At 40.7% G+C, this 27,245-nt stretch overlaps 1 protein-coding gene across 1 annotated transcript in view; it reads left to right on the top strand.

The window, feature by feature from the left end:
- Window positions 1-956: 956 nt before the first annotated feature.
- Window positions 957-27,245, top strand: part of TTLL11 (tubulin tyrosine ligase like 11) — a 345,612-nt gene continuing 319,323 nt past the window's right edge. Inside the window, 1 exon segment of the mRNA XM_053695417.1 lies at window positions 957-1,697. Coding sequence (XP_053551392.1) covers window positions 1,275-1,697 — 423 coding nt within the window. The 5' untranslated portion in view covers window positions 957-1,274.

Here is a 27,245-nt window from a genome sequence, read left to right as displayed (position 1 = left end):
TGGCAACAGGCACAGTGAGGGACAGGTAGTGACAGTGAGGGACAGATGGTAACAGGCACAGTGAGGGACAGGTAGTGACAGTGAGGGACAGATGGTAACAGGCACAGCGAGGGACAGGTAGTGACAGTGACGGACAGGTGGTAACAGGCACAGTGAGGGACAGGTAGTGACAGTGAGGGACAGGTGGCAACAGGCACAGTGAGGGACAGGTAGTGACAGTGAGTGCCAGGTGGTAACAGGCACAGTGAGGGACAGGTAGTGACAGTGAGGGACAGATGGTAACAGGCACAGTGAGGGACAGGTAGTGACAGTGACGGACAGGTGGTAACAGGCACAGTGAGGGACAGGTAGTGACAGTGAGGGACAGGTGGCAACAGGCACAGTGAGGGACAGGTAGTGACAGTGAGGGACAGGCAGGGAGGGGGCTGGCTAGGTGAGGGGCAGGTAGTGAGGGATCACTGACTAAGCAAGGGGCAGGTAGCGAGGGGGCACTGTCTAAGTGAGGGACAGGTAGGGAGGGGGCTGGCTAGGTGAGGGACAGGTAGTGAGGGATCACTGGCTAAGTGAGGGGGCACTGGCTAAGTGAGGGGCAGGTAGTGAGGGGCACTGGCTAAGTGAGGGGCACTGGCTAAGGGAGGGGCAGGTACGGAGGGGGCACTGGCTAAGTGAGGGGCAGGTAGGGAGGGGGCACTGGCTAAGTGAGGGGAAGGTAGTGAGGGGACTGGCTAAGTGACAGGCAGATAGTGAGTGGGCACTGGCTAAGCGAGGGGCAGGTAGTGAGGGGCACTGGCTAAGTGAGGGGCAGATAGGGTGACTGGCTGAGTGAGAGGCAGGTAGTGAGGGGGATGCTGGCTATTTGAGAGGCAAGTAGTGAGGGGGCACTGGTTAAATGAGAGGCAGGTAGTGAGGGGGCACTGGCTAAGTGAGGGGTAAGTAGTGAGGGGGCACTGGTTAAGAGAGGGGCAGTTAGTAAAGGAGATGCTGGCTAAGTGAGGAGCAGTTAGTAAAGGAGATGCTGGCTAAGTGAGGTGTAGGTAGTGAGGGCGCACTGGTTAAATAAGAGGCAGGTAGGGAGGGGGCACTGGCTATGCGAGGGGTAAGTAATGAGGGGGACTGGCTAAGTGAGGGGGACTGGGGTATACAGGACAGATAATATGGACAGATAGTTAGAGGGGCAGTTCATTGGTGGACATCTGGAGTTGGGAGTGCACTGAATGCAGAACAAGTGTTGATGACTGAGGGGATGGAACTTAATGTGTTTCTGTAACAGATAGATGAAAGATAGGACAGAATTACAATACATACATAAATCAGTGACACTCTGGAGACCAGGCAACCTTAATCACAAGCTCTTGCTGGGGTCAGAGTGTGATGTCACTGTCAGAGTAGGCACCAAGGACAGGAGCAGGATGATTGAGCCACATGAGGAGCGAGAGCAGCTGGCGTCTAGGTCTGAGGATCTGACCCCTACACATAACGTGTCTTCAGCCTCTTGTTTCGCATGTAATTTGTCCCATACCAAGCAGACTGGCAGAAGGGCTGTCAGATATACTAATAAAATGAGGCATCCAGAAAAAAAGAGAGAAAGACAAAAAAAAGTTGACAGAAAGCAAAGGCAGGTCACAGTCGATAGTTTTAAGGCAAAAACATCTTTAGAGGCTTTGAGGATGAGCATCAAACAGCTGAGATGGAAAGAAGTAAGTGACCCTCTCTGTGTGATGCATTCTTATGCATGTTGTGCCCCCTCTTCCTTTATTCATAGCATGATCTCCTTTTTATTGTATTACCGGTGCCATACTCAGAATCCCCTGTCCGGCATGGCTAATAAATTACTTATGTTCCTAGACACATGCAGCCAGAAGTTACACCATTGGCACCCAAGGACATGTTAATTATATGCTTCACCCACTTGTTCCCAGTGACATCACACTAACAATCACTAGCCCCTGGATGCTTGAATGGACATAAAGGATATGGTGTAGGTATTTTACTTTCCTCTCATTGCACCTTTCAACAAATACAACTCATCTCTTCCCTCACATTTTCCTCATTCGAACCCCACATGATTTGCTTATTCTCTTCCCTCTCTATACGTGTTGTAGTCATATACCGCCCCTGGCTCCTCAACTCAATTTCTAGATCACTTTAATGCCTAGCTACCTTATTTCCTTTCCTCAGACACCCCTGCCCTCATTCTTGGTGACTTCAACATCTCTTTTGACAATCCAACTGCCTCCTCTGCAAAACAACTTCTGCAACTCACTTCCTCTTTGGTCTGTCACAATAGACTGACTCTTCCACTCACAAAGATGGTCACTCCCTTGATCTGATCTTTAGCTATCAATGCACTATTTCAAACTTCACAAACTCCCCTTTTCCTCTTTCTGACCATCATCTCCTTACTTGCAACATCTCATCCCTCCCTTCAACTCTCCCTCCTTCTACCCCTCACACCAAACCTCACAGAAGCATTATGTCAGTAGATCAGCAACAGCTCGCTAGTTCTCTTGAACCTCTCATCCATCCCCTCATTTTCCTGCCCTGACCAATCTATCTACCACTATAATTCCACCCTTACATTGGTTCTTGACAATCTGGCCCCTCCTATCATAACTCGGAAATCACCCTCAGTCCTGGCATACTCCTCTGACACGGTACCTACGCAGATGTTCCCGTACTGCTGAGCGGCACTGGGGAAAATCTCGGAGTTCAGCTGACTTCACTACAAGTTCATCTTGGGCTTCTACTACTCTGCTCTTAAAGTGAAGGTAAAGTTGCGGCTCTCGGATCATTCATATATGTAGCCTATGCGTTAATAAACAAAAAAAAAAAATGTAATTATATTTTTTATATATTACTTTTGCTATTGACAACACCGTTGCTCCACCCTCGATTTGACTTCCTGGTCAGTGCTCTATCCCATGTAGATATGGGATATGTGACACAAAGCCGGGCATTCCGCTGGAATCTAGGATTTAAAGGGACATGAAACCCACATTTTTTATTTTATGATTTAGAAAGAGAAATCAATTTTAAACATCTTTCTAATTTACTTCTATTATCTAATTTGTTTTATTATCTTGATATTATTTGCTGAAAAGCATATCTAGATATGCTCAGTAGCTGCTGATTGGTTTCTGCACATAGAAGCCTCGTGTGATTGGCTCACCCATGTGCATTGCTTTTTCTTCAACTAAGGATATCTAAAAAATGAAGCAAAATAAATAATAGAAGTAAATTGTAATGTTGTTTAAATTTGTATTCTCTATCTGAATCATGAAAGAAAGATTTTGGGTTTAGTGGCCCTTTAAGGTTTGCAGTGTCATTATATTGTTTATTTTTCAAAATGAAACAAAATTATGAATTAAACTTATGTTTATTTTGATTGATCTGTCAAATCCTGCTTTTCATATGGCACAACTTTACCTTCACTTTAATCTTTATAAGCAACACTACTTCTCTACTCTTATCTCCACCCTTTCTTCAAACCCAAATGTCTGTTCTCCACTTTCAACACTCTACTCTGTCCACCCCAACCTCCTAATACAACTTCTCTGTCGGCTCAAGATTTTGCCAGCCACTTCAATAACGAAATCAACTCTCAACATGCTTCCAGTCTCTCACCCCCTCAAAAGCTTGCAATTAACCAACCCCCACATAGCCATATATTTAGCTCTTTCGCCCCTGTTACTGAGGAAGAAGTTTCTGCACTTATACTGCGCTCTCACCTCACTCCCTGTCTCCTCGACCCCATTCCCTCACAGCTACTCCCCTCCCTCTCTTCTACCCTTACCCCTATACTCACACACATTTTAAATCTCTCCCTCAGCACTGGTATATTTCCCTCATCTCTAAAACATGCACTGGTCACACTTATCCTCAAAAAACCTCCCCATCCATCTACCACCCTGTTTCTCTATTCCCTCTTGTCTCAAAGCTTCTTGAAAAGTATATGCACGTCTATCCCATTTCCTTACATTAAACTCCCTCCTTAACCCACTGCAATTTGGATTCCGTCCCCATCATTCCACAGTGAAAGCAATTGTTAAGGTTACCAACAACCTACTTACAGCAAAATCCAAAGACCACCTCTCTGTGCTTATCCTCCTTGATCTGTTTGCAGCCTTTAATACTGTTGACCACCCTCTTTTGCTCCAAAGCCTCCAATCCTTCGGCATTTGTGACACAGCCTTCTCTTGGTTCTCTTCCTACCTGTCTATCCGTACCTGTAGTGTAGCCTTCTCTAAAGCTTCCTCTGCCCCGTTACCACTTTCTGTTGGGGTACCGCAAGGCTCTGTCCTCGGTCCCCTTTTCTTCTCAATCTACACGTCATCATTAGGTTCCCTAATAAAGTCCCACAGGTTTCAATATCATTTGTATGCAGACGACACTCAAATATACATCTCTGCTCCAGACCTATCTCCTTCCTTGTTAACCCATGTCACTAACTGTCTTTCTCACATCTCTTCATGGATGTCCTCTCACTACCTTAAGCTAAATCTCTCCAAAATGAGCTCCTTATTTTCCCCTCTTCCCCACCCCCCATCTCTCTATACCAACTCCATGATTACCCCTACCCCGCATGCCCAATGTCTTGGGGTCATACTTGACTCAAATCTTTCTTTCACTCCTCACATTCAGGCCTTGGCTAGATCCTACGCACTAACATATTGATGTGCTTATGCTTGTCACGAAAGGGTGTTCTTTGTACAAGAGAATTATAATCATTACAGCCCTTGAAATGTCAATTAAACCTCACATTTAAAGAGGATACGCTTGTAATTAAAAAAGTGAAACTTTTACAGCTGTTTTGTCTTAAAGAGTGCATCAAAGATAATACATTGAATACAATTTCGAAAGTTCTATAGGTCCACAGGACTGCTCATTGCAACATTGAAGTGAACTTTCCCAAAAATGTTTAAACACAAAAGCAGTTTTATGACAGCCTTATATTGATTCTTCCAGGGACGCCTGAGTTGAATCTTGATTATTTTTTATGTATGAATGTGCTTTGCATGTGTGAATGGACTAAAAGTTTTGGATTCTTTTATATTGAAGAATATGTATTTAGGCACTTTGTAATAAATATAAGCCTTATTTTTTGCATTAAGGTGTGCTGAGTTTCTTTTGAAATTTGTGATAAGAATAGTACTACTTGACAGACCACTCATATCTGTTGGCACAGTAGATTGCATGCGGTGCTCTGACAAAATGCAGAAGGACATTTGGCAGACGGACATTTGGCAGACGGACATTTGGCCGACAGACAGAAAGCTAAAGAATGTTCCGATTTTGGCCGAGGGCAGATACGTTCCAGAGTGCTCTGTTCTAATCAGAGCCTCGGGCGCCACAACTGCCTCTGGGAACCTTACCATGGGTCTCAGACCGCACGTCTTGTAATTCTCTGTCTGGGAAATTATCTATCTATCAAATCTATATATTTATCTATCAAATCTATCTATCTATCTATCATCAAATGTATCTATTGCATCTATTGATCTATCTATCTAATCTATGTATCTATCTCATGGCCGGACCGACCAAGCATCTTTTTCCATCTCCCGGTTCCTAAAATCATCTCCGGGTTCCTAAAATCGATGCCATACCTGTACTCGATTGTGCAAAAGGAAGTCATGGCATATGGGGTCTTTCAAACTGTCGTGCCTGTTGAGGGTCGGGACCCTCGTATAAAAAGGCTGAAGGAGAACGACCTGTACTGGGTGTCCAAGCATCTTTTTCCATCTCCTGGTTCCTAAAAATTATCTCTGGGTTCCTAAAATCGATGCCATACCTGTACTCGATTGTGCAAAAGGAAGTCATGGCATATGGGGTCTTTCATTCTGTCGTGCCTGTTGAGGGTCGGGGACCCTCGTATTAAAAGGCTGAAGGAGAACAACCTGTACTGGGTGTCCAAGCATCTTTTCCCATCTCCCGGTTCCTAAAGTCCATGCCATATACACGTCCCCTGATAGGGGACGTAACAGGGATTAAACTGATAAGAATAGTACTAGTTAACACACCACTCCTATCTGGTGGCACAGTAGATTGCACGCGGTGCTCTGACAAAATGCAGACGGACATTTGGCAGACGGACATTTGGCCGACAGACAGAAAGCTAAAGAATGTTCCGATTTCGGCCGAGGGCAGATACACAGAGTGCTCTGTTCTAATCATCTATGTATCTATCTATCTATCTATCTATCTCGTGGCCGGACCGACCAAGCATCTTTTTCCATCTCCCGGTTCCTAAAATCATCTCCGGGTTCCTAAAATCGATGCCATATACACGTCCCCTGATAGGGCACGTAACAGGGATTAAACTGATAAGAATAGTACTAGTTAACACACCACTATCTGGTGGCACATTAGATTGCACGCGCAGTGCCCCAAATTGGAACTTGGAAGTAGGAGGACCGACCAAGCATCTCATCTCAGTGTGATTCCTGTTCTTGTAGGACAGTTAATGGGTCAGTCATGTTGCACAGCTCCTCAATGTGACAAATCTTCCTGGTTAGCTCGTCGTTCTCTTTTTCCCAGCTGCTGGATCAGATCAGAGATTGTGAGTAAAACCTGCTCCTGCTGCCGGGTGATCTCACTCAGGACTCGCTTCTCTAGGTCTTCCAGCTGTTTCCTGATGTCCCAAATCAGGGCAGTGAGTCTCTCTATTACACCAGCTGCTTTCTCTTGCACCCCTCTCCTGTGCTTCTGCAGTCTCCTCTCTCTTTGTGGTCAGTTTCTGCAGAACATTTCTCAGTTTCTTTTTCTTCTTCTCAGAAGCCTCATTCAGCAGCTCAACCTGGTGTCCCCTGTGCTCTCCGGCCAGGGAGCAGGACACACAGATACAGGCAGCATCCTCAGTGCAGTAATATAATAGGAGCATCTTGTGGGTGGAGCATTTTCTGTTACCCCAGGAAGTGATTGCACGCGCAGTGACATCAGTGAGGACAAGGAACGGGACATGGCTAGCTTGGTATCCAACCTTGTGCAAATGGGGAGTTTGCGATTGTGCAAATGGACTGTTTGCGGTTGTTTGCGGTGCGTTACACGGGGAGTTTGGTCTGTCACTGTGAAGCGGGCGTAACCCTTACACTACCTGAACAATACAACATCATACCTGATGTTTTAAAGCACGTTATTCCAAACAATTTAGGGATTTTAGGTGATTTATGCCCTTTATGGATTAAAAACAGACTCTGCATCAACTATGTAATTTTCCATAGGAGCTTTGCCATGGATCCCCCTCCGGCATGCCACAGTCCAGGTGTTAATCCCCTTGAAACAACTTTTCCATCCCTTTTGTGGCCAGAAAGAGTCCCTGTGGGTTTTAAAATTCGCCTGCCTATTGAAGTCAATGGCGGTTCGCCCAGTTCGCCCGTTCGCAAACTTTTGCGGAAGTTTGTGTTTGCTGTTTGCGAACGCAAAATTTTAGGTTCGCAACATCACTAAACAGCAGTAGTGTGCTCATGTAATATAAACCAATGGCTGAATACTAGATCACTGTATGATAACAGCTGTAGTGTGTTCTTGTAATATAAACCAATGGCTGAATACTAGATCACTGTATGATAACAGCAGTAGTGTGCTCACTTAATAGAAACCAATGGCTGAATACTAGATCACTGTATAATAACAGCAGTAGTGTGCTCATGTAATATAAACTAATGGCTGAATACTAGATCACTGTATGATAACAGCAGTATTATGCTCATGTAATATAAACTAATGGTTGAATACTAGATCACTGTGTGAAAACAATAGTAGTGTGCTCATGTAATATAAACTAATGGTTGAATACTAGATCACTGTATGATAACAGCAGTAGTGTGCTCATGTAATATAAACCAATGGCTGAATACTAGATCGCTGTATAATAACAGCAGTAGTGTGCTCATGTAATATAAACCAATGGCTGAATACTTAATCACTGTATGATAACAGCAGTAGTGTGTTCATGTAGTATAAACCAATGGCTGAATACTAGATCACTGTATGATAACAGCAGTAGTGTGTTCATGTAATATAAACCAATGGCTGAATACTAGATCGCTGTATAATAACAGCAGTAGTGTGCTCATGTAATATAAACCAATGGCTGAATACTAGATCACTGTATGATAACAGCAGTAGTGTGCCTATGTAATATAAACCAATGGCTGAATACTAGATCACTGTATGATAACAGCAGTAGTGTTTTCATGTAATATAAACCAATGGCTGAATACTAGATCACTGTATGATAACAGCAGTAGTGTGTTCATGTAATGTAAACCAGTGGCTGAATACTAGATCACTGTATGATAACAGCAGTAGCGTGTTCATGTAATATAAACCAATGGCTGAATACTAGATCACTGTATGATAACAGCAGTAGTGTGTTCATGTAATGTAAACCAGTGGCTGAATACTATATCACTGTATGATAACAGCAGTAGCGTGCACACGTAATATAAACCAATGGCTGAATACTAGATCACTGTATGATAACAGCAGTAGTGTGTTCATGTAATATAAACCAATGGCTGAATACTAGATCACTGTATGATAACAGCAGTAGTGTGTTCATGTAATATAAACCAATGGCTGAATACTAGATCACTGTATGATAACAGCAGTAGTGTGCCTATGTAATATAAACGATGATGATTGTATGATGATAACTGTATGATGATAACAGCAGTAGTGTGTTCATGTAATATAAACCAATGGGTGAATACTAGATCACTGTATGATAACAGCAGTAGTGTGTTCATGTAATATAAACCAATGGCTGAATACTAGATCACTGTATGATAACAGCAGTAATGTGCTTATGTAATATAAACCAATGGCTGACTACTAGATCACTGTATGATAACAGCAGTAGTGTGTTCATGTAATATAAACCAATGGCTGAATACTAGATCACTGTATGATAACAGCAGTAGTGTGCTTATGTAATATAAACCAATGGCTGACTACTAGATCACTGTATGATAACAGCAGTAGTGTTCTCATGTAATATAAACCAATGGCTGACTACTAGATCACTGTATGATAACAGCAGTAGTGTGTTCATGTAATATAAACCAATGGCTGACTACTAGATCACTGTATGATAACAGCAGTAGTGTGCTCATGTAATATAAACCAATGGCTGAATACTAGATCACTGTATGATAACAGCAGTAGTGTGCTTATGTAATATAAACTAATGGCTGACTACTAGATCACTGTATGATAACAGCAGTAGTGTGCTCATGTAATATAAACCAATTGCTGAATACTAGATCACTGTATGATAACAGCAGTAGTGTGCTCATGTAATATAAACCAATGGCTGAATACTAGATCACTGTATGATAACAGCAGTAGCGTGCTCATGTAATATAAACCAATGGCTGAATACTAGATCACTGTATGATAACAGCAGTAGTGTGCTCATGTAATATAAACCAATGGGTGAATACTAGATCACTGTATGATAACAGCAGTAGTGTGCTCATGTAATATAAACAAATGGCTGAATACTAGATCACTGTATGATAACAGCAGTAGTGTGCTCATGTAATATAAACCAATGGCTGAATACTAGATCACTGTATGATAACAGCAGTAGCGTGCTCATGTAATATAAACCAATGGCTGAATACTAGATCACTGTATGATAACAGCAGTAGTGTGCTCATGTAATATAAACCAATGGGTGAATACTAGATCACTGTATGATAACAGCAGTAGTGTGCTCATGTAATATAAACAAATGGGTGAATACTAGATCACTGTATGATAACAGCAGTAGTGTGCTCATGTAATATAAACCAATGGCTGAATACTAGATCACTCTATGATAACAGCAGTAGTGTGTTCATGTAGTATAAACCAATGGCTGAATACTAGATCACTGTATGATAACAGCAGTAGTGTGTTCATGTAATATAAACCAATGGCTGAATACTTGATCACTGTATGATAACAGCAGTAGTGTGCTCATGTAATATAAACCAATGGCTGAATACTAGATCACTGTATGATAACAGCAGTAGTGTGCTCATGTAATATAAACCAATGGCTGAATACTAGATCACTTTATGATAACAGCAGTAGTGTGCTCATGTAATATAAACCAATGGCTGAATACTAGATCACTGTATGATAACAGCAGTAGTGTGCTCATGTAATATAAACCAATGGGTGAATACTAGATCACTGTATGATAACAGCAGTAGTGTGCTCATGTAATATAAACAAATGGCTGAATACTAGATCACTCTATGATAACAGCAGTAGTGTGCTCATGTAATATAAACCAATGGCTGAATACTAGATCACTGTATGATAACAGCAGTAGTGTGCTCACGTAATGTAAACCAGTGGCTGACTAGTAGATCACTGTATGATAACAGCAGCACTTGTATTGGCTGTTTATTTAATGTGTGCCCATTACAGGGTAAATTTGCACCTTTACTGGTGCACTTTAGAATAGTGCTCCACTTGTAATCTAGCCTTTAAAGGGACAGTCAAGGGCAAAAAAAACTTTCATGATTTAAAGGGACACTAAACCCAAACATTTTCTTTCATCATTCAGGTAGAGAATACAATTTTAAACAACATTCCAATTTACTTCTATTATCTAATTTGCTTAATTTTTTAGATATCCTTTGTTAATGAAATAGCAATGCACATGGGTGAGCCAATCACAAGAGGCATCTATGTGCAGCGACCAATCAGCAGCTACTGAGTCTATCTAGATATTCAATTTCAAGAGAATTAAGCAAATTAGATAATAGAAGTAAACTAGAAAGTTGTTTAAAATAGCATACTCTTTCTAAATCATGAAAGAAAAAAAAAATGGGTTTCATGTCCCTTTAAATAGGGAATGCAATTTTAAACTACTTTCCAATTTACTTTTATCACCAAATTTGCTTTGTTCTCTTGCTATTCTTAGTTGAAAGCTAAACCTAGGAGGTTCATATGCTAATTTCTTAGACCTTGAAGACTGCCTCTAATCTGAAAGCATTTGACCACTAGAGGGCATAGTTCATGTGTGTCATATAGATAACATTGAGCTTGTGCACGTGAAGTTACCCTGGAGTGAGCCCTGATTGGCTAAAATGCAAGTCTGTAAAAAGAACTGAAATAAGGGGGCAGTTTGCTGAGGCTTAGATACAAGGTAATTACAGAGGTAAAACATGTATTTCTATAACAGTGTTGGTTATGCAAAACTGGGGAATAGGTAATAAAGGGATTATCTTTCTTTTTAAACAACAAAAATTCTGGTGTTGACTGTCCCTTTAATATCTTAAACATGAAGAAGACCATTAGTGATTTCATGCTCCTTATGAGTCTTGTTCTGTGCAATGGGGATCAAGCACGGGAAAAATAAATATTTTTGACACATTTAATAGGAAGTTATATGAGAAATTGCTTTGTTTTTGCTGTTACTAGGTAATGACTTTGTTGGCAGGTTATATTGCTGATCCATGACTCAGGGTACGTCTGTGCTTGCCAAAAGCTTGCTCCTCTGCAAAGGTTGTCTAATCTGCTTGCATGAAACAGTGTGAAAGTACAGAATGGGGACTGGAATAAAACAAGGCGATACATTTTACTACAGTGATTTTCATCGTTTTGTTGGCAGGAATCAGCTGGCGCTGTTAAAGACTTGAGGTCTGCTTTGCTCTAATTTTAGGATCACAGTATCAACAGCTCGAAGCTCTTCTCTGTCATTTCATAGATCATGCTAGGCAAGCTAAAGATTTATATCAATACCCAAAAGCTTTTCATTTCTTTCTAATGGTTGTGAGAGTTCACAACTTTACTCTTGGTGTATACTTCACCTGGACATCAGGAGGAGGCAAAGACCACCCACTCCAGAACTTTTCATTTCTTTCTAATGGTTGTGAGAGTTCACAACTTTACTCTTGGTGTATACTTCACCTGGACATCAGGAGGAGGCAAAGACCACCCACTCCAGAACTTTTCATTTCTTTCTAATGGTTGTGAGAGTTCACAACTTTACTCTTGGTGTATACTTCACCTGGACATCAGGAGGAGGCAAAGACCACCCACTCCAGAACTTTTCATTTCTTTCTAATGGTTGTGAGAGTTCACAACTTTACTCTTGGTGTATACTTCACCTGGACATCAGGAGGAGGCAAAGACCACCCACTCCAGAACTTTTCATTTCTTTCTAATGGTTGTGAGAGTTCACAACTTTACTCTTGGTGTATACTTCACCTGGACATCAGGAGGAGGCAAAGACCACCCACTCCAGAACTTTTCATTTCTTTCTAATGGTTGTGAGAGTTCACAACTTTACTCTTGGTGTATACTTCACCTGGACATTTGCCTCTTCAAGGAGAGGGCAAGGATAGAGGTGATATGACGATTTGGATTATAGTATCGCTCAGAGGGAAGTTCCTGGACGAGAGGGATGTAGTAGGATACTTAAAAGGACACTGAACCCAAATTTTTTCTTTCGTGATTCAGATAGAGCAGCAGTTTTAAGCAACTTTTTAATTTACTTCTATTATCAATTGTCTTCATTCTCTTGGTATCTTTATTTGAAAAGTAAGTTTAGATACCGGGCCATTTTTGGTGAACAACCTGGGTTGTTCTTGCTGATTGGTGGATTCATTTAACCAACCAATAAACAAGTGCTGTCCAGGGTTATGAACTAAAAAATAGCTTAGATGCCATCTTTTTTAAATAAAGATAGCAAGAGAACGAAGAAAAAATGATAATAGGAGTAAATTAGAAAGTTGCTTAAAATTGCATGCTCTATCTGAATCATGAAAGAAACAATTTGGGTTCAGTGTCCCTTTAAGACCTCTGGTGTCGCTGGGAAGTTCCGAAGCCTCATCCAGTTGGCAGGTTCAAGTATTCTTGAGCTCAGTCCCAGTTGTCTGTGACACAAAGGGACACTTCTCCCTTCTCAGGTGCTTGAGGGGGGTTTACCCTGCAGAAGACTTAGCTAGTCTATATCAGGGGCACTCATGTCTAAAGGTACTTAGTTAGTCCCTACTGGTGCCTTGAGTCCATATTCGCCACATTCCTTGGCACAGTCCAGACATTTATGCACCTCGGTTCCTGTGGTATGAATTTTGTTGGACATGGTTGCGGGCACTGTAACACAATGTTTGTTCCGGGTCACTAGTTGCACAATACTTATACGAGCATATAGTTTGTTTTGTATGCTATGGATGACAGAGGATAAATAATGAGACAAGTAAAACTTAGTGTTGGGTGTCAGGGCGGTTACCACATGTCCGAAACCCCTAAAGAAAGAATTGTGAGATTTTATTTCAGTTTGCCATGGTTGTTACAGCATTATAACTTCCTATATCAATGTAAAACCTGCTATAACCAGGAAAAGGGATTAAACAAATAGCTGAAGTGTGCGCCAGACCAACAGTGCACTGCTGGGAGCTAGCTAAACATATGAGCCAATGACAAGTGGGATATAAGTGCATCCACCAATCAGCAGTTAGCTCCCATTAGCTTACTTAGGTATGCTTTTTAACAAAGTACATTTGATAACAGAATTTGAGTAAAAAGTTGCTAAAAATTGCATGCTTTATCTGAAACAAGATAGTTTAATGTTGACCTCCATGCCTTTGTAACTATGTTCTCATTTTTTGATGTGGGCTTTGGGAAAAAACACAAAACAAAAAACATATTTTTAGTCAGTGAAAGAACAATCCATATAGCAGTTGAAAGGTTCCAAATTGACTATGATTTGTATCTGATTGTCGACTGGCAGTGCAGTCACAGGGGTAGATGCTGCTATCTACCCCTGTACTTTCCGGCTCGCCGGAAATGTAAGTAAAGAAGCAGCGGTCATAAGACCGCTGCTCCTTAACTCGCCCCCGCCACCTCTGAAGCGGTGGACAGCAATCAGCCTGATCGGATACGATCGGGTTGATTGACACCTCTGCTAGCGGCCGATTGGTCGTGAATGTGCTGGGCGGCGGCATTGCACAAGCATTTCACTAGAAATCCTTGTGCAATGATAAATGCCGACAGCGTATGCTGTCGGTATTTATTGATGTGTGGCGGACATGATCCGCTACAGCGGATCATGTCCACCTGCACATTGATAAATCTACCCCATAGCCACAACGATAATAACCTCTCCTGTCCGTATACCATGGCACATTTACATTATATACTTTTATATTTACATGTATAGAATAATGTGTTAGCACCCTCCCTTGTCAAATGTCAATCAATACAGAACTTTCTAACAGCGGAGCACAGTATAGGATTGCCAATTTCCAACACTGGATTAAAGAAATATATCAGCCTCCAAACCATTTTCAATAAAATTTTGACCTTTATTGTATTGTCAAAGGGTTCAAACTACAGAACAAGCCAGAGAAATTGCTTTTTGGCTTAATCATATTTATTACTTTTTTTATTCAAATTAATTCTCTTTAAAATTGCAAATGGAGTATCAGTTTGATAAACACATTCAGCTCTTATGTAAATAAAATACCTCTTTTTAGATTTAGTCTATTGCAGGGTTCTTCAAACCACGGGTTGGGACCCATTACTGGGTCACAATACATGTTTAGTAGGTCACGACGTGTGAGTGTTGCAGGAGATAGTGTGTATGTTGTATGACACTGTGTGTGGTGTGTGTGTATGTTGTATGATACTGTGTGTGGTGTGTATGTGTTGTTTGAGACTGTGTGTGGTGTGTGTGTGTGTATGTTGTATAAGACTGTGTGTGTATGTGTTGTATGAGACTGTGTGTGGTGTGTATGTGTTGTATGAGACTGTATGTGGTGTGTGTATGTGTTGTATGAGACTGTGTGTGGTGTGTGTGTATGTTGTATAAGACTGTGTGTGGTGTGTGTGTATGTGTTGTATGAGACTGTGTGTGGTGTGTATGTGTTGTTTGAGACTGTGTGTGGTGTGTATGTGTTGTATGAGACTGTGTGTGGTTTGTGTGTATGTTGTATAAGACTGTGTGTGGTGTGTGTGTATATGTTGTATGAGACTGTGTGTGGTGTGTATGTGTTGTATGAGACTGTATGTGGTGTGTGTATGTTGTATAAGCCTGTGTGTGGTGTGTGTATGTGTTGTATGAGACTGTGTGTGGTGTGTATGTGTTGTATGAGACTGTGTGTGGTGTGTGTGTATGTGTTGTATGAGACTGTGTGTGGTGTGTATGTGTTGTATGAGACTGTGTGTGGTGTGTGTGTGTGTTGTATGAGACGGTGTGTGTGTGTTGTATGAGACTGTGGTGTGTGTGTGTGTGTGTTGTATGATACTGTGTGTGTGGTGTGTGTGTTGTATGAGACTGTGTGTGTGGTGTGTGTGTGTGTTGTATGAGACTATGTGTGGTGTGTTTGTGTGTGTTGTATGAGACTGTGTGGTGTGTTTGTGTGTGTTGTATGAGACTGTGTGTGTGTGTGTGAGTGTTGTATGAGACTGTGTGTGGTGTGTTTGTTCTCAATCTTGCAGTCCTCACCTCTTGTTTCTCAACCTCCTACCCTTCTAGATTGTACGTTCTCACGGGCCCTCAGTTCCTTTTGTATGTGTTTGTAAATTTTGTCTTTTCTCTTACTAGTCTTATATTGTTTTATTTAAATTAATTGTATCCATGGACAGCGCTGTGGAATATGTTGGCGCTTCATAAATAAAGTCTAATAATAATAATAATAATAATAATAATAATAATAGTGTTTATGTGTGTGCTGTAGAAGAGTATGTGTGATGTGTATGTGCAGTATGAGAGTGCGTGTGTGTTTTATATGAGATTGTGAGTGGTATGTGTTGTAAGAGAGTGTGTGGTGTGCATGTGTGTGTGTGTTGTTTGTATGGTATGATAGTGTGTGTGGTATGTGTATTGTATTAGTGTGTGTGTGTATTTTATGATTGTGTGTGTGTGTTGTATAAGAGCGTGTGTGTGTATTTTATGATTGTGTGTGTGTGTTGTATAAGAGTGTGTGTGTGTATTTTATGATTGTGTGTGTGTGTGTTGTATAAGAGCGTGTGTGTGTATTTTATGATTGTGTGTGTGTTGTATAAGAGTGTGTTGTGTGTATGTATTGTATGATAGTGTGTGTGGTATGTGTATTGTATTAGTGTGTGTATTTTATGATTGTGTGTGTGTGTTGTATAAGAGCGTGTGTGTGTATTTTATGATTGTGTGTGTGTGTTGTATAAGAGTGTGTGTGTGTATTTTATGATTGTGTGTGTGTTGTATAAGAGTGTGTTGTGTGTATGTATTGTATGATAGTGTGCGTGGTGTGTGTGTTATTACCTTTTACAACACTTTCATGTATTTATATTAAAGTATGCACACATTTTAGTCACTTTGATAAAAATTGCAGCTATCTTGTTGATAAATTTTCAGAGCAAGCATAAAAATAGGGTTGTGAAGGTATGTGGTATCATGGCACTGGGTCTTGGGAAACAAGTTTGAAGAACCCTGATCTATTGTAAACATCAAACACACAATACGGTGCCCTTTAGACTACCAAGGTAAGTATGTGCCCCAAGACACAAAGCAAAGTGTGTGATAAGCCCACAGAAGAAATTGCTGCTTATTTGAAACCTATAACCTGTGGTTTTTCATGAATAATATTATTGAGGCGCTTTGTGGAGGAGAAGAATTAAAGACAGAATTAAATCTTTAAGAGACTTCAGCCTATCTTTAATGAAAAACTGTTCATGTTTATCCTGCAGAGCTGTTGTCTTCATTTCAATCACTAATAAAGCAGAGCTGGCACCAGCGTTGGCAGCTGAGAGCTAATGTCCACAAAAACTCATTTAAAAATGACCAGCACAGCGTATCTGAGGGATCCTCCTGTCTGTTGTTTGTGTCTAGTGAATTCAAGACGGCTTAAGCAGCACAGTGTTTTAGGTGCACCCAACCTCTTTATCCTCTGCTGGTAATGAAGGGTTCCTATTAAGTACAAAGTTACACATCTTTGTTCCTGTATATGACAATTCACTTTAAATGAATAAGTGCCGCTAAATGAGGATGAGTTTGTCAGTGAGCAGGCGGGTGTATCAGTGAGTGCCGCAGTATATCATTGTTATTGTGTTTTCTGATTATGTCACTGGCAGTGATTTTGTCATTGAGTGTTATGTATGTACATATGGACCTGTGAGCATATAGATAAGTATATTCATGGGCCTGTGAGCATATAGATAAGTATATTCATGGGCCTGTGAGCATATAGATAAGTATATTCATGGGCCTGTGAGCATATAGGTAAGTATATTCATGGGCCTGTGAGCATATAGGTAAGTATATTCATGGGCCTGTAAGCATATAGGTAAGTATATTCATGGGCCTGTAAGCATATAGGTAAGTATATTTATGGGCCTGTGAGCATATAGGTAAGTATATTTATGGGCCCGTGAGCATATAGGTAAGTATATTATGGGCCCGTGAGCATATAGGTAAGTATATTTATGGGCCCGTGAGCATATAGGTAAGTATATTTATGGGCCCGTGAGCATATAGGTAAGTATATACATGGGCCTGTAAGCATATAGGTAAGTATATTTATGGGCCTGTGAGCATATAGGTAAGTATATTTATGGGCCCGTGAGCATATAGGTAAGTATATTTATGGGCCTGTGAGCATATAGGTAAGTATATTTATGGGCCTGTGAGCATATAGGTAAGTATATTTATGGGCCTGTGAGCATATAGGTAAGTATATTTATGGGCCCGTGAGCATATAGATAAGTATATTTATGGGCCCGTGAGCATATAGGTAAGTATATTCATGGGCCTGTAAGCATATAGGTAAGTATATTTATGGGCCTGTGAGCATATAGGTAAGTATATTTATGGGCCCGTGAGCATATAGGTAAGTATATGCATGGGCCTGTGAGCAAATAGGTAAGTATATTCATGGGCCTGTAAGCATATAGGTAAGTATATTCATGGGCCTGTGAGTATATAGATAAGTATATTCATGGGCCTGTGAGTATATAGATAAGTATATTCATAGGCCTGTGAGCATATAGGTAAGTATATTCATGGGCCTGTAAGTATATAGGTAAATATATTCATGGGCCTGTGAGTATATAGGTAAGTATATTCATGGGCCTGTGAGCATATAGGTAAGTATATTCATGGGCCTGTGAGCATATAGGTAAGTATATTCATGGGCCTGTGAGCATCAGTGACGTGCAGTGACATCAGAGGCTGATGAGGCAGTGGCTAGGATACGCCTTAATTCTTTAGATATCCTTTGTTGAAGAAATAGCAATGCACATGGGTGAGCCAATCACATGTGGTGGATGTACCATTAATTGCAAAGACAAAAAGAAATCTTGCAAGAAAAGGGATAGGCCTGTCTGACTCTAAATATATATCTTGAAAAACCCACTGGTTTAAATTATCAACGCAAGGTGGTGGATTAATATAGGAGAGCAATGCTCTGTGTCAGGGAGTAAATGGAACCCCAAATACCCAATTGGAAGTTAGAATGAAGTTAAAATTGTCTCAGAAAACCATTCATACTGCAAAAATCTTTATTAGGAGACAAAAGATAAAGTCCAGCAGGACTCAGACAAACATTCACACATACACTGATTAAAAATAGCTCAAACTCGTGTCTTAATTTAGAAGAATTCAATATGCAGCGTGGGAAACAGAAATAATATTTTTGCAGTAATCTCTGCAAATAGGGTTCTTTAAGGATATCTAATATGAGCAAATGCTATAAGATTCCTAAGATTATTAATAATATGCAGATTAACTGTTGCACAGTAAATGGTGGGACCCTTGGATGGTGTGTGCAGAGAATAATAGCTAGGATATGTATATATAACGTATTCAGTTTTAGCATTCATGGTATCATAAAGTTCAGTAGTATGTGCACTAATAGTGAGCACAAGGTAGCACCCGATATCACAGAGGTAAATTAATTGTATTGCAATATGACTGAGAGCTTAGGTTCAGCAATGTTGCTCAGAGAAAATATAGCTGATATGTGCACTAATAGTGAGCACAAGGTAGCACCCGATATCACAGAGATAAATTAAATATATTGCGATATGACTGAGAGCTTAGGTTCAGCAATGTTGCTCAGAGAAAATACAGGTCTAACCAATGTGGTGTTTTGTGACCCAGCATTCTCAATGGTATGACCGGTGTGTGCTTACTAATAAGTATAATTGTATGTTTGATACATATTAGCACAACCGGAAAAGTAAACCGATACCTAATGTCTCCCAGTTACAAAAAATTATATGCTAGGCTGCACTGTTGTTAATGTAGCTTTGGTTAATACCGAGGTATCATTCCATATATACGAAGGTATTTAAGATGATATACATCAAATATTATAACCTATATGTCAGTACCGTTGATTTTTTGTTAACCAATTGCTATAATTATGATATTGAGGTAAGCCTAGCACTAATATCAAGTTGCCACCTTAGTTGCCAAACACATATGGGTTAAGATATTGTGAATTATCAGTTATTCAAATTAACAAAGTAAGAAACTCTCATAACCCCTGGCTAAAATAAGCCTCTTCTATAGCGGAGGCTATCATTAATATTACTTCTAGCTACTAACACTCCAACATTCATATCACCATCTGCAAAGGTCTCTACTATATCGGAGACTGTATTATTGTTAATCTGCTCACATTTCACACACGCATGTATTCTATAATTTTAGAAAATAGGGGCATTGTTCACGAGGTCATAGTACCTCACTGCTTTTAGCCGCTCGCTCGCTAGTATATTTTCTAAAATTATAGAATACATGCGTGTGTGAAATTTGAGCAGATTAACAATAATACAGTCTCCGATATAGTAGAGACCTTTGCAGATGGTGATATGAATGTTGGAGTGTTAGTAGCTAGAAGTAATATTAATGATAGCCTCCGCTATAGAAGAGGCTTATTTTAGCCAGGGGGTTATGAGAGTTTCTTACTTTGTTAATTTGAATAACTGATAATTCACAATATCTTAACCCATATGTGTTTGGCAACTAAGGTGGCAACTTGATATTAGTGCTAGGCTTACCTCAATATCATAATTATAGCAATTGGTTAACAAAAAATCAACGGTACTGACATATAGGTTATAATATTTGATGTATATCATCTTAAATACCTTCGTATATATATGGAATGATACCTCGGTATTAACCAAAGCTATATTAACAACAGTGCAGCCTAGCATATAATTTTTTGTAACTGGGAGACATTAGGTATCGGTTTACTTTTCCGGTTGTGCTAATATGTATCAAACATACAATTATACTTATTAGTAAGCACGCACACACCGGTCATACCATTGAGAATGCTGGGTCACAAAACACCACATTGGTTAGACCTGTATTTTCTCTGAGCAACATTGCTGAACCTAAGCTCTCAGTCATATCGCAATATATTTAATTTATCTCTGTGATATCGGGTGCTACTTTGTGCTCACTATTAGTGCACATATCACCTATATTTTCTCTGAGCAACATTGCTGAACCTAAGCTCTCAGTCATATTGCAATACAATTAATTTACCTCTGTGATATCGGGTGCTACCTTGTGCTCACTATTAGTGCACATACTACTGAACTTTATGATACCCTGAATGCTAAAACTGAATACGTTATATATACATATCCTAGCTATTATTCTCTGCACACACCATCCAAGGGTCCACCATTTACTGTGCAACAGTTAATCTGCATATTATTAATAATCTTAGGAATCTTATAGCATTTGCTCATATTAGATATCCTTAAAGAACCCTATTTGCAGAGATTACTGCAAAAATATTATTTCTGTTTCCCACGCTGCATATTGAATTCTTCTAAATTAAGACACGAGTTTGAGCTATTTTTAATCAGTGTATGTGTGAATGTTTGTCTGAGTCCTGCTGGACTTTATCTTTTGTCTCCTAATAAAGATTTTTGCAGTATGAATGGTTTTCTGAGACAATTTTAACTTCATTCTAACTTCCAATTGGGTATTTGGGGTTCCATTTACTCCCTGACACAGAGCATTGCTCTCCTATATTAATCCACCACCTTGCGTTGATAATTTAAACCAGTGGGTTTTTCAAGATATATATTTAGAGTCAGACAGGCCTATCCCTTTTCTTGCAAGATTTCTTTTTGTCTTTGCAATTAATGGTACATCCATATGTATCCTTCCTGCCTCTCTCTTAAATTATAGGGCTAATATATTTATAATTCTTTATCATTTTTTCCCTATAATTTTTTATCTACTCTTAACCCACTAGCCCTCAGCCCCCCGTTTTCTACTTAACCAATCACATGTGGTATCTATGTGCAGCCACCAATCAGCAGCTACTGAGCATATTTAGATATGATTTTCAACAAAGGATATCAAAAGAATGAAAAAAATAGATATTAGATGTAAATTGGAAAGTTATTTAAATTTGCATATGGGATTGATATGGGTTTCATGTCCCTTTAAATGGTGTCCTTGGAAAACTGGTCAACTTAGTAAACATCTGATTTTAGTCTAAAAGGATTGTAACAGAAACTCTTGCCAGATAACACAAGGCTTGCTCTGATTATGAGATCTAGAAATCCATGCCCATTAAAATATGTTTAAAACATACTTTTTACTTTAATGCTGCAAATTATGCTTATAGATTCTTTCATTATGCAGTAAATATAAAAATGTCTTGATCCAGTGGCGGCTGGTGAAATCTAAAGATGGTGGGGCGCTTGGCCTCACCCCTTTAAATAAAGCCACACCATCAGGTGGCACTATCAATTCATTAATTAAATAAAAGGTAGACAGAAACACAGAGAAGCATTCGGGGGGAGAGGGAGAGACAGACGGGGGAGAGAGACACAGAGGGTTAGAGAGAAAGAGAGAGAGACACAATCACACACAGAGGGGTTAGAGAGAGAGAGAAAGAGAGAGAGACACAATCACACACAGAGGGGTTAGAGAGAGAGAGAAAGAGAGAGAGACACAATCACACACAGAGGGTTAGAGAGAGAGAGAAAGAGAGAGACACAATCACACACAGAGGGTTAGAGAGAGAAAGAGAGAGAGACACAATCACACACAGAGGGTTAGAGAGAGAGAAATAAAGAGAGAGAGAGACAATCACACACAGAGGGTTAGAGAGAGAGAAAGAGAGAGAGACACAATGATTCAATCACATACAGAGGGTTAGAGAGAGACACAATCACACACAGAGGGTTAGAGAGAGAGAGAGAAAGAAAGAGACACAATCACACTCAGAGGGTTAGAGAGAGAGAGAAAGAGAGACACAATCACACACAGAGGGTTAGAGAGAGAGAGAAAGAGAGACACAATCACACACAGAGGGTTAGAGAGAGAAAGAGAGAGACACAATCGCACACAGAGGGTTAGAGAGAGCGCGAGAGACACAATCACACACAGAGGGTTAGAGAGAGAGCTAGAGACACAATCACACACAGAGGGTTAGAGAGAGAGCGAGAGACACAATCACACACAGAGGGTTAGAGAGAGACACAATCACACACAGAGGGTTAGAGAGAGAGAGAAAGAAAGAGAGAGAGAGAGAGAGACACAATCACACTCAGAGGGTTAGAGAGAAAGAGAGACACAATCACACACAGAGGGTTAGAGAGAGACACAATCACACACAGAGGGGTTAGAGAGAGCGCGAGAGACACAATCACACACAGAGGGTTAGAGAGAGAGCGAGAGACACAATCACACACAGAGGGTTAGAGAGAGAGAGAGAAAGAGAGAGACACAATCACACACAGAGGGTTAGAGAGAGACACAATCACACACAGTGGGTTAGAGAGAGAGAAAGAGAGAGAGAGACACAATCACACACAGAGGGTTAGAGAGAGAAAGAGAGAGAGAAAGAGAGAGAGAGACACAATCACACACAGAGGGTTAGAGAGAGAAAGAAAGAGAGAGAGAGACACACACAATCACACACAGAGGGTTAGAGAGAGAGAGAGAGAGAGAGAAAGAGAGAGAGAGAGAGATACAATCACACACAGAGGGTTAGAGAGAGACACAATCACACACAGAGGGTTAGAGAGAAAGAGAGAGAGAGAGACACAATCACACACAGAGGGTTAGAGAGAGACACAATCACACACAGAGGGTTAGAGATAGAGAGAGAGAGAGACAATCACACACAGAGGGTTAGAGAGAGACACAATCACACACAGAGGATGGGAGAGTCTGAGGGGGAGGAAGAGAGACAGAGAGAGAAAGAGACCATGGGGGAGAACAACACATAAGGAGAGAGATGGATAGAGAGAGACACACACACACACACACACATACAAGGGGGGGGGAGAGGGACCACTGCATTTTTAAGTAATAAAACAGCAAAGCTACAGAGACTAAGTGAGACTATAACTAAATGAGACCATACATTAGTGTGCAGTACAGAGGCAAGCTGCTAAGTTAGTGGGTGTAAAGTTTGAGTAAACAAAATACAAAAACGATCCTTTGCTGTAAAAGAGTAAAAAAAACACTAAACCACATTCATTAAATTATCATTTTCACTAACAGAATCCCTTTTTAGTAAAATCTTACTTCAATAAGATGTGGCTAAAACAGTGTTCTCTGTGCCTCTCTCTTCCTGCTCTGTAAGGATTCAGGAAGTGACAGTGGCACATTCCACTGCACTTAGAGGGGAAGAACAGAACTCTCTTTTTCACTTTAGCAAAGCTAGCAGGTTCACAGGACAGCAACAAAATAAATGAAAGTGGTTTTTTTCCGTTTTTGTTTTATTTTATATGATTTAACATCCAGCCCCAACCCTAAGTTCCATTTACTAATGCCTCTCACTGGATTGGTTCAGCCCAAATAGGACTGCCTCAAATAAGCAGTTAATGGGCCATGCAATGATCTTAACCACTTTCATCCAGTAGATGGCGCAGCATGTTGTGTATGTTGTGTAATGGTGGGCAGACCTGCTTGTGCCTCTTCATTGCACAACATATAGCTGTGAAAAAAAAATGCTGGGGAAAAAAAATACAATTTTTTTTTTTTTTTTTTTAAAGTCAATAAAAAAAATATATATTTTTGCCCATATGAGAGGTGAAGCACTGCCTCACCTGCCTCTAGTGACTGCACATCACTGGTGAGCATATAGGTAAGTATATTCATGGGCCTGTGAGCATATAGGTAAGTATATTCATGGGCCTGTGAGCATATAGGTAAGTATATACAAGTGCCAGTCGGTATCTGTGTCCTGGTTGCCTTATGTCCAGTGACTATGCCTCTGAGTATTCTGTTGGCATTGTTGAGTGTGTGTTTACAGTGGTGCTGTCTGGTTGTGCTAGTTTTTCTTTGATCAGTAAGTTGTAATCCTAATTGAGCAGCTCTGAGTTTATATTACCACAGTACAAGTCTAGTATACTCCATTGTTTTAGTGGGCAGGTGTCTAATATTAGCGTTACTAATTTAACAGCTGTTTTTTGTGAGCTTTGTAGAAAATGTATCAACATGAAGTTTTTGCAGTTATCAAATAGCCGATTCTTTAGGAGACACCTCTCAGATAAAAAGCCTTGTGAGTTTAAAGGGACATGTAACTAAAGGGTTTTTCTTTTGTGATTCAGATACAGCATACAATTTAAATAACTTGCCAGTTATTTCTATTATCTAATTTGTTTTGTGCTCATTGTATCCTTTGGTAAAAAATATATCTCTAGGTAGACCCACAGGCTACTGATTTTGGCTGCCGATTGATTGAAGATGCAGCTGCCACTAAAGAAACTGAGGGTAAAAGTCAGGATTTGGTGATTGGTGACTAAAGACTGAGAATACCAATATTTCTGAGTCCACGAGGACACAGTACAGTCAATTTTAGTGAATGTTTTGGACATGATAAAATATTATTCTAACGAGTACCCCTATCCTTTGTTGAAAAGCATACCTATATAGGCTCAGAATCAGCAATGTACTTCTGGGACTTAGCTGATTGGTGGCTACACACATATTCCTCTTGTCATTGGTTTACCAGATGTGTTCAGCTAGCTTCCAGTAGTGCACTTCTGCGCTGGAGCTGACATAAATTATGTGTTTAAGCCATTGCATGATTTATACACATAGCTACAATTAGGGCTGTGCGATTAATCGCATGATGTGATAAACCGCAGCGATTAATTGTCGCGATTTCAAATTGCGGGAGTATGCAATTTATAACCCTGCCCACTGTGACGTCACCTATGATGTACAGGAAGGCTCCGCTGCCAGGGAGCTCTGCAAACCTCGCTTACTTATTTCAAACAGCGGGTTGTCTCGGATTTTAACTCCTGACATTCCGATCAAAACCTCCAGATTCACTAGTGTGACTGTGTCTTGTAGCCTAAGACTGCCGTTTCTGGTCAGCGATATCAGGTGATCTCCTACAAGCTGCTGCCAGGGAGCTCCATAAAGCCTTGTTTGCTTTTGTCAAACAGCTGGTTATCAGTCGGATTTCAACTCCTTGCAAACAGGTAGGAACCTCAGGATCTCCTTAGTTAAGGCTGTGTCTTGTCACCTCATGCTGATGTTGCCAGTCAGCGGTACTGTGTCCGCGAGGTAGACGGGTGACCTCTGTTTAGTAAAAGGGATTATTTAGGGATTCTTTAGGCAACAACGCTTAGGCCAGTAGACTGGAAACAAATGTGCTCTGCCATAGCACTGTCGACGTGCGTTTCACCCCCAGTGCTTTGCAAACTAGCCGGACACATTTGTTTCCAGTCTACTGGCCTAAGCTTTGTTGCCTAAAAAATCCCTTTTACTAAACAGGGAAACAGTCTAATGCTACAAGACACAGTAACACTAGTGGATCTGGAGGTTTTGATCGGAATGTCAGGAGTTAAAATCCGACAGACAACCCGCTGTTTGAAATAAGTAAGCGAAGTTTGCGGAGCTCCCTGGCAGCATCCTGCATCTAATTGATCTCAGCTTGAGGGACATCAGGCATACAGCTTATACGGCCGCTGGATAATTTCAAGTCAAACTACCAGGAGTATTTATTTGCATCACTTTTTTTGGAGTGCAACATTCCTCATTATTGAATGAGGCTTTTTGGTCTTAAATGTATGTTTAACAGTTATTTTAAAAAAAAATTGTGATTAAAATCACAATCGCAATATTTCATGCCTTAAATCGCAATATTCATTTTTTCCCATATCGCCCAGCCCTAGTTACAATATATGCAAGCAATGCTGTAGTAATACAATTATCTAATGTATTCAGTTGTTTTCTGTTACGGTACCAACAGTGTACCAAGGTTAATATCAGATGAACAATGTCCTGCATAGGGAATCAGCAATTCACAACCCAGCCAGTTTTCAGGTTTAAAACAGAATGACATTTATTAAAAGGCTATGCCTAGTATTTATGCAGGTCTGACCCCCCCCCCCCCCCCAGATGGGGGTTGAAAGGCTGTTGTACATTTACATGGAGGGAACAAGCCCTTTGACATGATACAATAGAATTATATTACTTAAACACTTCAACCACAAGACACTCTTGGCCCTTCTTATCACTTAGGCGTTTTCTCTCTGGAGGTGATCAAACAATAGAATGCTTAGCCAGCAACTCTGTCTTTAGAAATTAGTTTCTTAGCTAAACACAATTAACTCCTTCAGTCCTGACAGAAGGGTCTGTCACATATCTCCCCCCTTGTGGAACACTCCGGCAGACCCGGCTTGACCCTTTGGCGGGTCAACCTGGGGATGACCGGACTAGGAGGTGGTAGGCATGTCAGTTTGCCAGGACAATCCATCTGTATTCCCTTTATGAGAGAGAATTCCTGTCCATACAAAGAAGGGTTCAACTTCCTCAGTGCCCAGACTAGGGCTAAACAGTCCTTCAAAATCCCATCAGCTTCTTTACGAGTTTTCTGTACCTGCTCTTTATAGGTATCCACAATCCCTTCATACTGACATAGGGTGCCCTTGAGTTGCTGCACCTCACTATGAGCCAGCGTCAGCTTCTCCTCAAGTGTCGCTAAGTTTGTCTTTAATGTTTCATGTCCCACTCTCAAGCTGGTGTTTTCTGCAGTCTGTCGGTGCAGCTTGTCTAGCAGAGATTCACGTTCTAAACGTGCTTTTTCCTCTGCGCTCCTCTTCTCCTTCATCAGCGCATTGTAACGGGACTTCCACGTATCAATAGCGGATAGAGATTTACTGAGCTCAGCGTCCTGGGGCTTAGCAGCAGGGGGGTCAGTCTCTGCTGCACGGATCTGAGCACGGGTAGTCACAGGGTTAACATCAGCGGGACCCATGGGAGCATAGGCAGAAACAAGGGGAGCCAAGTCATTTCCAAGAAGAACATCAGCAGG

This window comes from Bombina bombina, chromosome 12, assembly GCF_027579735.1.
Source record: "Bombina bombina isolate aBomBom1 chromosome 12, aBomBom1.pri, whole genome shotgun sequence".
NCBI lineage: Eukaryota > Metazoa > Chordata > Amphibia > Anura > Bombinatoridae > Bombina > Bombina bombina.
This window is presented reverse-complemented; position numbering and strand designations above follow the sequence as displayed.